Here is a 13919-nt window from a genome sequence, read left to right as displayed (position 1 = left end):
TAATTTTATACTGAACATGTGAGTACTCTGGAGGCTGCAGTTGCTAAATGTTGATAGATCATATCAGTGCAGTGTTTGAGGGGCACAGAAGTGATATAGTAGGAATATTGCTTCTACATTATAATTTATCAAGCAGTCATTTTAACAGGTCCTAGTGTAGTGTTCAGGGCATCCATCCTGATTGTGATGTCATTAGTGGAACAGCGGTAGAAACTGCAGCACAGCATATATTGGTCTGTAAAAGCAAATGCTACTGCAGTTAAAATGTCTGTAGAGAAGCAGCTCAGGCCCCTAAACAATGTGCTAGTGCTGTATAGGAGAGGACTATTTTTCAAGAGCACAACAGGAAAATACATAACTACATTAAAACCTTTTCACTTTTTCAACATTGTACCTTTTGATTTCATAATTACCAATTCTATTTTAACTCTGAAACCTGTACTTCAGCTAATTCATTTTTCATAGAAATTTCAAAGAGACCCTTCAGACATTTAATAAGTGGCATTTCTTTTCAAGATCTTGCACACAATATTAAGTGGAGAAATCTCTCTTTTTTTTTTTTTAAAATCTTTAGAAAGAATATAGAAAAGATTTGGAAGAAGGGATGAAAGGAAAAGGAATGACAGTGTTTGAAGATACACCAGATTTGATTAGAGTGAAAAACGCAGCTCAGATACTAAATGAGGTATGTTATGCTAGTCAAGGTTATTGGTGTCACGGAAAGTTCACTCTCTGTTATATTCTACTGAAAATGTTCAAATTTTTTTTACATACTCTACAATGAAATACGTAAGTATTAAAACTTAAGCTATTTCTGTTTTGCTTTAAGAATATAGAAAAAAAACAACTTATGACAAATATTTCAGATTTTTCAGGCAATTAAAAGATCAGTGGAAATTGTTAGTGGGGTCAGTAGATACAGCATTCAAAACTGGGTTCATTTTTCCATCTATTTATTTGTTCAGCTAGTATAATTAATACTGTAATGGAAAAAGAGTTGACTGTTAATGGACTTGTAAAGAAAAGTTAATGAAATAATTTTGAGTTTTTTGGAATCATGTACCTGCTATCTGAAAATAAATATTGGTAATGACTGCCAGGAATCTTGGGAAGATCTTTTATCCAAACAAATTATTCTACTTGTGAAAACCTTTTCCAAAAATAGAGTTGCTCCTGAAGAAAGGAATTTTCTTGAGCTTGTGGTTCATCCGATGCAAATAGACAGGTGGAGGCTCCTTCCGGAGTATATTTTTAGAACTGAACTTTGGTATTAACTGTGTTGGTCTAAGTTGCTCCGGAGGTTATGTGGAAGCACTTAAGTGTGCGATCTACTCCCATTGTGAAGGGCTGGGAGTGGAAGTGGAAGACTCCTTGATCTGTGTACTGTCTCTTGGAGACCTCCCTGAGGAACTCGTGCTCAGCAAGCCTGTGTGCTCAGCAGAGCTGCAAGCTCCAAAGCTGGCACAGCTGCAGCTCCTGTGGATGAGCTTGCACAGGCTGCCTGGGAAGCAGCATTGGGGCTGGAGGGTGTGGGGAGGGAAGAGGGAAGGCAAAGCTCCTGCTGCACTTCACACCTTTGGGGAGTCATTCTTTCAGAGCAATATGTATATTTATTTTATATATTTTATATTCATTTAATAGGTATAATGTTTATTTGCACACATATACATACATAGCCATAAGAACCAGAGGGAATGCCATGCATAGGGCCAACCTTACCACTGTAAACAAGTGCAGGAATATACAGCTGTAACCCTCAGGATTATCTTTTCCGTGGTGTTTTACACTTTAGGAAGCTAGGAGGAAACATCTGCCATTCCACCTTTAGCAGAGAGGAAGAGAGAGATGATGTCTTCTCACAGATTAACTTACATTTTTACAAAAAAATGTGGTTTGGGAAGTTGAGAGTTGTTTTATCGCATTTATTTCCACATCAGAGTGAGACAGAGATGGAAGACAAAGTCTTTTTGCTCTTGTTCTTGTAACTTCATGCTATAAGTGATCAGACCATTGCATTGAATAGAAGGATATTTTCCTTCTTCTTTCTAACTAATGTACAGCCTAAAAAATAGTTAACAGGAAAAGTAAGAAGAAAATATTTTAATGATATGTATTTATTTTGAAAAAAGAAAACCTGTTTTCCACAGGCAGAATAAACTATAATAGAAAAGAATGATTACTACTAGAAATAGCACTGCCTGAGAATCTTTCAATTTTTTATTAAAAAAAAAAAGTACAGCTATTGTATACAATATTTCAGTATTACATTTTAATATCATTTGCTGATGAACAAGAAATATATCCTTGCTTGGATAAGCTGAAGATGAAATATTCATTTTGTTTCCTAGTTATTGTTATTTATAATTTATGTTGTGGGGAAAAAGCAACAATCATGGATGAGTACTGCCACTTGCCTAATGGCTGTGGTTCAGGAAAGACCTATTAAATGAATAAATTACAACTTCCTGCTCTGAAAGTTGACTGGAAACAATTCTGTATGGTATTAAATTTCTAACACGTAGTCTTTTCATAAATAAAATATTTTCTTAAAAGTAAAATGTGTTTCAATTACGTTGGCACCAAGTACCGGCTTATTACACTCTGTTCTGCAGAGCTAAACTTCCCCTTTACCTTAGAGGATAATTGTAGCAAGCTGTATGGACTGATTTCCCCCCACTCTCTGCCAAATTAAAGTTTTGTATATTCAGTGAATATCTCCTCAAGTTTCCCTCCTGTAGTTTGTTATGTGTTTTCCTGACAAAAGCTTGCCAAAACTCTTAAGAGTTGTGACTCTTAACTTGAGATTTTTGATTGACTCTAAATCTTAAATTGGATCTCTTGTGCAAAAATCTACCTGTAACTCTCTGGCTATTGTGAATATAATGTATGAAGTTTTATTTTCACAGAAACAATACAAGAAAGACCTGGAAACTGAAATTAAAGGAAAGGGCATGCAAGTTGGTCCAGATACTCCTGAGATAAGACGAGCCAAGAAAGCTTCTGAAATTGCAAGCACGGTCAGTACTGTACCTGGTGCAAGCTTTCCATTTGACAGAATGCAACAAATTATTGTCATTGAGAATTCCAGGTGGTGACCAATGTATTTCACCAAATTTGGTATTTCACCAAATACTTAATCTGTTGAGCTGCGTAGAGTCTAAAAGTTGCATAATCAGTGTACGGGGGAAAGTTAAGACTTCCCAGAACTTTGACCTTTCCGTCATCTTTTGCAGGTGGTGCTTGTTCCTCATGAACCACGCCTGGCCTGGGCTGTATTCAGTAGCTGTAGGCCCTACTGCTTTTAGGTCTAAATAGCTGCTTGTTTAGTTAGGGCCAAATGATAAACAGAGTTAGAGAGATGCTAAAGCCTTATGACCCCAGTCTTGCCAAGCACAGCCGAGGGAGAAAGTCTCATCTACATGTGTCTGTGATTGAGGCTGCAAAGACAGGTAGATGTGAAAGGCTACATCAGATTTGAAGTTAGCAGTCTGTTAAAAGAATTTTTCAACTGGTCAGCAGCTACAGCATAGGTGTCTCATAGATAGATCCTATAAAGCTAATGCTGTTGAATCAAAAGTTATTTGGTGTTTTAAGAATGCTGTTCATTGGACTCTGACAGATTAAAGTAGGAACAATTTAAGAATTTGGCTGTCAGACGTGAGTATTTCCAGTGCTATTCTTTTCAGAAAGAATACAGGAAAGACTTGGAGAATGAAATTAAAGGAAAGGGAATGGGAGTGGGCATGGATACACCCGACATACAACGAGCCAAAAAAGCTTCTGAAATTGTAAGCCAGGTGAGTACAGAATGAATCTCTTAAGATTACTTCGGTAGTAAAACACAATGAGGTGTTAAAAATAGAAAATCTTCTCGAACATACTTGGGCTAAAAGGAATCAGCAGTGCACAACAAAAAAATTAAAGAAATAGAAGAATTTATTTTAAAGTCTGACCAGTGCTATCAGAATAGCTTTGAAGACAGCGTGTACAAATAACTGCAGAATTAGTTATGGTTTTTTTTTTTTCCCTTCTTTTTTCTTCAGAAAGAATATAAAAAGGATCTGGAGACTGAAATTATAGGAAAAGGGATGCAAGTTGGCCCATATACTCCTGAAATACAACGGGTCAAAAGGGCTTCAGAAATAGCAAGCCAGGTGGGCATAGTTCAAAGGCTGAATGTTTTAATTCTTTAATTCTGTGTGACAATGAGTGCTTGACATATATGGCTCAAAATACTTCTCTAGCTCTGTAGAGGCTTTCATACCCATATTAAATTAATTTACATGTAGTAAAAAAATCTTACTGCCTGATTCTTATTTGTATTTAGGTCTGTCATGACATGTAAATTGCCTTTAATTGTTTACATCTACTTGCAGGTTTTTTTACATTAGCTAATGAGAAGGATATGTATATCCTGACAGTGAAAGGAAAATATATAACATATATGAGAATATATTTTCTGTATATATTATATATTTTCAGTGTGGGACACAGTGTCAGGTGACCCACACAGACAATGGTAACAGTGTCATGGAGGAGAGGGGTTGAAACACATACTGTACAAGCATGTTGAGGCTCATCAGCAATAAGCATCTTTTGTTGCAGTTTGGATATTCTGAGCCCCAGAAAGCAGGAAGTAGACATTTTAAAATTATTTTTCAGAAAATGTACAAGGATGAAGCAGAGAAGATGCTCTGTAACTATTCTGCTGTCCCAGACACTCCAGAGATGGAGAGGATAAAAAGTACTCAGAAAAACATCAGTTCAGTGAGTAATAGTGCTTCTCTTTTCACTTGCAACTTTTCAGATATTTTTCAGTTTAAATAGGCTCTCTTGTGCTGCAGCATGAACTAGGGAACTTATGAGTAAATGTCCTTTGAACCATTTGCATAATTTTCCTGGCAAAAGCTGTATCACTTATTTCTTTCGGTAAAAAAAATACCCCAGCTTTTCTAGGTGTGACACTGTTATTTTGAATTGCTAAACCACTTATACCACCTTGCCAAGCCGCAGTTATTTTTAAATGAAGATTTTTTTTCTTTTTCCATCAAGCCCCAGGAAGTACTTTATGTAAAAGGACAAAAAAAATCTAAGGCTTGTTACTATGCGTATAAGATTTTTCATCTGTTTCCTATCATATGTACAGAACATCAAGATTCGGGTATAAAATTAGAACAAATCAGGTTTCATAAATATATATGTCTAATGATTTTATGTTATACTGGATATATTTTTTTTTAATTTTATGCTAGATTTAAGTTTCAGTTTATCCCTAAATATAAATTACGAGCTTAGAATTCTAAAATTGCCCAGCTTGGGATGCATTCAGTTCCATTTCCTTTTTGGGCCCATTAATTCTGCTGTTTGTAATTCTGGCTTTGCTTGTAGTATAACAGAGAAGAGAGGAGGAGTAAATACAGCCTCCAGAACCAAAGCCTGTCCAGTTAGTGGCTGTTTTTTATGGCAGACTAAGTAATACTAATAAAGCCAATGATTAGAGAGAAAGGAATATAAGTTACATAAATATTTTAGTATTATCTGACACAGATGTTCTTTAACTTAGAGATATTTTCAGCTTCTCCAACCCCGCACAAGTACAAGGTCAATTAGTTTCTCTCAGAGGTGTTTACCTGCAGCTATCCCATATCACTGCAGCTTCACTAGGGGGTTAAAAGCCTGCGGGGAGAGGAGAGAAGAAAAGTCTCTGAGACTGCTCTAGGCAGTGGTCTCTCTTGTAATGTCTTCCAGCCGTTACCCGCTCCTTTTCTTCCTTCAGATGAGAGCAGCTGAAAGCTACACCTTTACAGGAGCTGTTGACAGGCCCACTGGCCCCAATTTTGTTTCTTGTAATCTGTTGCCTCTTGGTTTTGAATGGTGCTCTGCTGCATGGTGTGTGACGGTGATCAGCACCGTATCTCATGTCACTGGCATCCTAACATGCTGCGCCGAAACTTCATGTAACAGAGGGGGTCCAAGGTAGCATCTACTGATCTGCTTTCCTCCCTGCTCCAGTCTTTGATAGCTTTTGATTGAGTCCTCAAATAGGTCAGCGGGTCTGGCAGTACGGACTCACTAACAGTTAGATGCCAGGCACATAATAACCTTCCACTATTTAATTAAGACTTGACAAGCTTCTGATGCATCTGAACCCTTTGCAGCCCTGTAGGCCAGTCTGAGCTTTCAGTGCTAAGGCTGACAATTATCCTCTTTGTTAGTGTACTAGATAATAGGAAATAAAAATATTTTGTCTTTGAGGTGATTTGTGTTTGCTTTATTTTGTGATCATCCTTTTTCTGTTTCTGAACTGAATCCTTCAAATGTAAGAAAGCAGTTTATAGCTGTGATTGAATTATTTTTTTCTTTCTCTACATTTTAATCTTTCAGCATTCTGTGCAATTTAGATTATAAAGGTAAGTTACTTCTTACTAAGTTAAGATATAGTTGGGAGCAGCCCCAATATAAAAAAAATTAATGACTCCTAATAGGCTTCTGATTTTTGGATTTCGTCTTAAGTATCTTCCTGCCTTAAGGGACAAAGAAAGTAGCTAGCTCTGCAGATAAGTGCTGCTTTTAGCTCACTAGCTCATTTGGCAGATGATATACAATAGGATATTTACTGCACAGTCATCTCTCTCATAGAAAAATTCCTAGCTCCAACATTTTTTACCACTCCCTCTTTGGTAGAGAAGAAAAGTATATTTTAGTTCAGTCCACTATGTAAATCTTTCTACCTTGTACTGACATGTTGCTGCAGAAGAATTTTTGAGTTCATACTCATAAACTGTCTCTGTTTTCACATGGTAAAACAAAATTCTAAATTGTTAAAGGTTTTCTGAATATTTAAAAATGAGTTATGGACATAAATAATTCACTCTCCTCTAGAATATTTGGCAGTACTGGTCACACTAGGTTACAGGGTGTAGGAGAAATGCATCGAGAATGATGTTTTATTGTTTAAGGTTTATTGATAGGAAATAAAAAAAGTTAAATAAATCTTGGTTTAAGAAAGGCAGAAATACTAAATGGTAAAGATTTATTTTATGAACTCCAGGATCAGACTTGTTTCTACATTACCAGCCTGGAAATACTTACTGGAATGGCAACAGCTGTGACACCAAATACTGAAATTCAAATAAAACTCCTAAAGGAGTTTTACAGCGTGAACTGGTGCTCCATGGTTATTTAAATTATAGCCACATTTGGAATTTGTGGAGCAGTTATTTACTGTCTCTTTCGGTAACTGAATGATCGATTCTACTGATGCGCTTTGTGTTTTATCCTTCACTGAAACAATTGAAATAGAGAGGAGAATTATATAAACAGCATGTGTATCTTTTCAGAAGTGAGCTTTGTTTTTAGATGCAGTCCTCAGCTTTCTGGCTTGAACCCAGAAACCAAAAATTGCAGGACTTGGATTGTAGCTCTGGCTGTTCTGGTTATTTTATCATGAATATGTCAATTTTCTAGTTTGCTGAATTAGAAATAATAATATCTGTTCACTTCTCAGAGTATTTTGAGATCTGAAGATTAAAAAAAAATTAAAATCTTGCATGTACATGCACGTTCAAATACATTGAAATGAGTGAGATTACTCAAGCGTAAAGTTGCATTTTTAAAAGTTTATAGATTATGATCTAAATTTTAACATTATTTCCAAAGTTAAAACTATCATTAGCAATGCTTACAAATGGTTGAGGTCAGTCTAAAGGATGATAATCGATTATCTGGTTTACAGTTGAAAACAAACAGAATGTTATTGTAGTTATTGATAATTGGTCTGATTTATGAAAAATTAAAGTATTTGCTTTCTTAGCAAGATTTATAGGCAGACCAATTTGGAACTTGGAAAATTGCTCAGCCCTTTTATGAGAACTTGTTCTTGCATTGCTAACAGTCTCGTAATTACTTTTTCTTTTGGGGAAATGAAGGTGTTTTATAAGAAGGAAGTAGGAGCTGGCACAGCTGTAAAAGAGACTCCAGAGATTGAAAGAGTAAAGAAAAATCAACAGAATATTAGTTCGGTAAGTGTTATTAACATTAATTATTCTTATGTGAGTAAATGGTGGTCAAATTTTTTTTCCACCCTGTTTACTAAAAATTCTGCGTTTTCGTATCACACAACTCTCCACTGGATTTTGGATATAGAGCTCCATTCTAATAGAGTTAGAGCTCCACTCTAGTGTAGTTCTTCTGTGTCCAAAGGTAGAGTTTCAAATTGAAGCATCATGAAAAACAGGAAAACCTTTGAACTAAGTATTTGAGGAAGGAGTTTTGTCTTTCAGGAGTGAGAAACATGAAATGTATTTCCCGATATGACAGACTGAACAGCAGTTGTAATTTGCAATTTAGAAAAATATCATATCGCAAAAAGGAAAATCTGTACAGTTCCTGTAGAGTCTGCATGTATTACATAGGGGTTGGTACAGTTTGCACTTCAAGAAGAGGAAAATTATGTCCAGGCTCGAGCTATGTGAAAACGTGGAGGGTTTGTGCCTCTTTACATGCTGATGACAAGTTGGTCTGTGGATCTGATGAGACTGGTTCTGAATTGATGTTGTTTATCTATGGATGTCCAATGTCTTTGGCACTTTAATGGGCAAATAAAAATAAAATATCAAAATAAGAGTTTTCTACAAGTAGAACATGCTCTTCTAATAAATACATGGCAAAACTTGGAAAAAAGTGGAAAAGTGACTGCCAAGCAAGAAAACACTTGTAGCTGCATTGTTCACTGGTTTGGAATTTTTGGTGTGGAGTCCTCTGGGGCCATTTTTATGTTTGTGACATGACTTTTCTGATGATTAGATGCTTTTTAAAAAACAAAGTTTGAAAGTAACACATAGACATGACACTAGATTGTGTTTAAATATTAGTTGAAATCCAAATTAGGGACTCTGGACACGTATTCTACTAGAATTTCCTTGTTTACTGAGTAGTGTTAAATACTGCATTTCCCACCAAAATAAGGTCAGGTAGGGTATTTCCATAAAATTTTGAAAAACACATATTTTCCTTGGAATTTTTCTTTGCTCCATCCATCACTTTTCATCTTGTCATTTTGAGTCACAGTGCAATTTGAAGACTCAGTGCGAGCTATCATGTGTCCTAAGTCCTGAAATAGTGTTTCTGGTTTGTTTTTTCCCCCTACCCTGTGCAATTATGTTTTTTTTTTTTTTTTTTTTTTAAGCCAGATTTGTACTGGTGTTCTAGAAACAAAAACCTAATCTTCTGTTACCTATTTCATTTCCAGTTACCACAGACATTTATTTCGAGAGTAGTCACACGCACGCGCTCACACACACACATAGAAAGGCTTATTAGGACTAGTCTTACTCTAATGCTTTTTCTCAATACCTTTCAAAGTGAAATGGAAAAATAGTGTACAGTGCTTTTGGTGTTTTAGAATCCTAAACAGTGGTGAAGAGGGAAAAATGAAAGGTGGATCAGTATGCTAGTAAACACACTTGAACAAAAGCATATCACAAGAAACACAAAATGCATTAGTGTTTAGTGGTATGATGTAAGTAGCATGGCCTTTACCTTGCTAGTCTGTGTGTAGAGTTAGTATTTTACAAAAAATATTTTATTACATGTAGTGTAGTTGAGATTACTTAAGTCTTGTATAATATTTATTAAAAGTGCAGAATGCCAAATTTAAAGGCAATGTGCAAGAAAGTTTTAAATTATGTGTCAGTAAGAGGGAAATTATATTGTGTAATTTCCAGGAGTCCCAAAGGAAGGGTGAATTACACCAATTTTGACTCCATTAGATTTAAACATTTTACACATATCTTTGAATTTAGCCGGAAGGACTTAGGACAGCTTTAAAACTATTTGCTGAGCTAAATGAAACTATGGGATGTGAAGCACATCTGCAGTGCAAAAAAGTCCAGAACACCAAACCAAAATAACACTCACTGTACAACCAAACCATGCAAAAAAGTCCATTGCATCATGTTCTGAAAGTGATCAGATTCTTCCAGATGATGTATATTGGAGACAAAGATCAGAACGGTCTGTTTTGAAATCCTAAAAAACAAGGTGGTGACAGCCAAAAGGGTTGAGCTCATCTCACCTGTTGTGATGATTGGTTTGGAAGAAGCAGCCTCCTAAATAGTTGGAGTCCAAATCTCACAGAACTTTTAAAAGCAAACATCAGACCCATGGACTGTAACTAGATCTGAACTGAGAAGCTACAAATAACTGAGGATTTTTTAAAAACTTGTTTATATTGAGGGACAGGCAGGGCTGGACACAGCACTGGGAAGAAGGCTTTTGGGGGAAGATTGTAATTTTGTTTTTGTTTGTGTGAAATCCATGAGGAAACCCCTGTGATATGTCAGTCAACACCACAAAGCTGGGGTCTGATTAAAACTCAAGCAACAGACATTTTGAAGCATTTTAAGGACTAGTAGCACTGCCAATTCTTAAGCTTACCTAATAGTCTCCATTAAAAGACCCTTTTTTCCAGTGGTTTAGTACTTCTGCCAGTCCTAAACTGTCTGGATTGAAATTTTCCATTCCGGGTCTGTACTTTGGGCTGGTTTGGTTTTATTTATTTATTTATGAATTTCAGCCAAAGCAGCTTCCAAGTATGAGCTTAGAGAAAAACAAGTTGTTTTGTCTGTATTAAAAAATTTGGCACTCTCCAGAAGTACCAAGTCTTGGAGAAGAGATTTGAAAATTATCTACTAAGTGACATTTGGTACAGTGGATTTGGGAAAAAAGAGGCCGGGGTGAGGAACTGAAGTGTAGAAGGGCTTGGTGGACAGGCCAAATATGGGGAAATGTGGGCAGAGTGATGTGCTCCTGTGCATAGGTGCTTCCTTCCAGAAGAGCTGAAACAGGGTCATTTAGAGTCATCACTCCCTCGCTGTCAGTGTGTATCTGAGGTACCCTTGGTCAAATATTTTCTCTTTCTTTAACGATGGTGTCCCCAGAGGTAACAAACTACGATTGTTCTCATGGGTTTGTGCAGTCAATCTAACCAAACCACAAGGGGCTTAAGATGAAGGCACATGAAGGAATGTACATTTGTAGTTTTTTAAATCATGAGAAATTGCCTCCCCAAGAGGTACCTTTAGGGAGTATTATTAAGGTCACTAGGTAAATACTCAAAAGCAAGAACCTGAATTCAAGTCCCTGTGTCTAGACCTGATGATCCATTGCCAAAGTATATGATTTTGTACTTTGCCATGGAGGCGGACCTGCTCTGGTTTTCCATTTTGCAAACTACAGTTCAATGGGAATTCTCATTTGAATGCAGGTGCTGTACAATCCTATGTTTTTTAAAATTATGTAGCCAGATTAGCTGTTACTTGTCTGTGCTCTCTAGTAAAAATAGTACTTTTCCTTGTCACAATTCCCTTTTTCCTCATTTCACAGCAAAATTAGTGAATTAATGTGTGTGAAAAACTGAGATGCTGTAGTGAGGAGCAACATAGAAAAGTTCCTGAAGAAATCAGTAATTCTGTCACCAAAGCAGGACCTTAGAGCAGTTAAAGAAGAAAAAAAAATCAGTCATGGTCCGCATGCACACTACTCACTTAGTAAGGGTCGTTGATTATGTGTAATGAATGAGGCAGAATTCTCCTGAGAAAAACAGCTTTTGGTAATAGATAAAGAAGATTATAAAGACTTAAAGAGAAAAAGAATGTAGTAGTGTAAAATATACTAAAAGCTGTATATGGAGCATATTTGTAAAAGGGGCAAAACTAAGGTTACATTTAATTGTGTCATTTTCTGATTTTTGAGTCCTTGATTTTGCAGCCTTGAAATGTATTTAACAGAAGTTTTGTATGCCACATTAATATAAAACTGTAAAAATTGATTCATTATGCTGTTCTTAAAGTACTTTTCCTTCCTTGAGTCTTGCTAATGAAAAATGTTTCCAACTATTACGTATCACCGCACACACAATTTTGAATGTTTTTGTGAATTTTGCTGTTTTATTACCATTGTAAAGAAAAAGAAAGCATGCCATATCACTGTAAAGGATGGCACGGTCTACAAGTATTGTTTATTTTACCATGCCATGAGAGATTTGAAGCTGAATGTGCTGAATACTGGACAGGTATTTAGTTACAGACAGTAAGGCAAAGACAATGCACAGATTTGTCCAAGATGACACTTTGGATAGCATATGGAAAAACAGAAAATATGATGACTTTCTTTTTAGTACCACATCCACTTAATGTTACAATTCTTTCTCATTAAATTGAATTCCAGTTTTGTACATATGATGTATAATTCAAGAAATTCTAGTTCTGTGCATCTTTGAAATTATGGAGTCTACCATATCCAAACATACTGCTGTTTAGAAGAGATTAAATGTGGCAAAAGCAACAGTAAGTATCTGACAGCATCTTCAAAGGCATCATCCATCCAAACATCTGCATTCTCCCTGATGTGTCTGTGTGTGTTTTTAGAGAACTTGAAAGAGACTATGAAGTCATCCACCCTTTTAAGAACACATCTGTGAAATGTTTGGTTTCTGAAATGGACTGGTAGACTCTGTTGCAAGATAATAGCAAGACCAAGTCATTGTCAGAGTGATGCAGATCTCCAAGTAGTATATGCAGCATCCCAATCATCATGAAGATAGCCACAATCCCATGTGATGTATATTCCCACTGTAAAAGTTTTAGGATACTAGGCTTGTTACATGCACTCTCTGATGTGTTGTATCAAACAAGATGCATTGGAGACCCTAGCAGCCTGTTTCAGAAGTTATATGTAACTGTTCCTTTTCAGGTCAATAGTGTTGATAGGTGTGGTCTAGCTGTGCAGTATGTGTAAGGGAGAGATTACAAAATGTTTGTTGTGTTTTAGTGCTTGTCTGTATCTTCTTTAAATTGCTAATATTTTGTAATATTTATTGTGCAGATTAAATACAAGGAAGAAATTCAACATGCAACAACTATTTCTGATCCACCTGAACTAAGGAGAGTTAAGGAAAACCAGAAGAATATTAGCAATGTGTGCCCCGTTTTCATTGCTTGCACACTTCTCTCTGCTGTGTTAAATGTGTTTGTGCCTCAGTGAATATGTCTGTGGTGTTTGTGCTAATTCCTGTTTGTCCACAAAGACTAATTTAATCAATTAATGGTAAAATGATAACTCCTTAGCCTTGCACTTTGATTAACATCAATGAGAGTGAAGTATTCCTGTTGAAGTATCAATTGTCTGTGTCTGAAATAGAAGAACTGCAAGAGGGTGAGTACTAAGTATCATGTGGAAAGATGTGGGTGTTTATTAAGGAATGGCATTTTCCATCCAAATGCAGTATGCTCGTTAATGATGTCTAACCCGCTGTTGTATTTCTGTTACTCGGAAGTCTCTGTGTAATATCTTCTGCCATGTTTGCTAGGTTCAGTACAAAGAACAGCTCTGCAAAGCTACACCTGTGAGTGTCACCCCTGAGATCGAAAGAGTCAAGAGGAATCAAGAGAATGTCAGCATGGGAAGTCGCTCTCATTTAATCCTTTGTATAATTTTTGGGTGCAGAGGATGAGTACAAAGTTCTGCCTCCAGAAGCTGTGCCTTTTCTTTAGTTAGGTGTGGGCTCAGTAATGGAAATACTTGAAAACCCTCTTTTAGGAAGCAATTGTGAAAAGGCGTTGCTTGGTTTGGGAAATGGCATGTGAAGCATCACATATTCGATTAAAGAAACGTCTGTGATGTTTTGAAATGGTTATTCTCTGTCTTGGATATTTGCAGGAAATCTTGACAGATTTTTTTTTTTAACAGAATATCCTTTTCCAGCTTTTTTTTTCTTTGCTTTGTGAAAATTTGGCTACAGTTGTACTCAAACTCCAGCTCTCTTACCTGTCTCTTTCTGGTTCCTCAGTAGCCTTCCCATCAGAGTTTAGTATTTAATGGCTGACATAACCATTAGAAAGTCATACTGTTTGCAGGAG

At 36.3% G+C, this 13919-nt stretch overlaps 1 protein-coding gene across 4 annotated transcripts in view; it reads left to right on the top strand.

Annotated features, from left to right (window-relative positions):
* Nucleotides 1-13919, top strand: part of NEBL (nebulette) — a 269878-nt gene that overhangs the window by 213020 nt on the left and 42939 nt on the right. Inside the window, exons 14-21 of one of the 4 annotated variants that reach the window (XM_076331670.1) lie at nucleotides 575-685; nucleotides 2907-3017; nucleotides 3687-3797; nucleotides 4044-4154; nucleotides 4663-4767; nucleotides 7929-8021; nucleotides 12886-12978; nucleotides 13370-13461. The exons of the other annotated variants lie outside the window; for them this stretch is intronic. Of the exons in view, the coding sequence (XP_076187785.1) occupies nucleotides 575-685; nucleotides 2907-3017; nucleotides 3687-3797; nucleotides 4044-4154; nucleotides 4663-4767; nucleotides 7929-8021; nucleotides 12886-12978; nucleotides 13370-13461 (827 nt within the window). The remainder of the gene's footprint in view (nucleotides 1-574; nucleotides 686-2906; nucleotides 3018-3686; nucleotides 3798-4043; nucleotides 4155-4662; nucleotides 4768-7928; nucleotides 8022-12885; nucleotides 12979-13369; nucleotides 13462-13919) is intronic. 4 annotated transcript variants of the gene reach the window in all.

The sequence above is a fragment of the Aptenodytes patagonicus genome, chromosome 2 (assembly GCF_965638725.1).
Source record: "Aptenodytes patagonicus chromosome 2, bAptPat1.pri.cur, whole genome shotgun sequence".
Classification (NCBI taxonomy): domain Eukaryota; kingdom Metazoa; phylum Chordata; class Aves; order Sphenisciformes; family Spheniscidae; genus Aptenodytes; species Aptenodytes patagonicus.
Note: the sequence above shows the minus strand (reverse complement) of the source record. Positions and strands in the feature narration are given on the sequence as shown.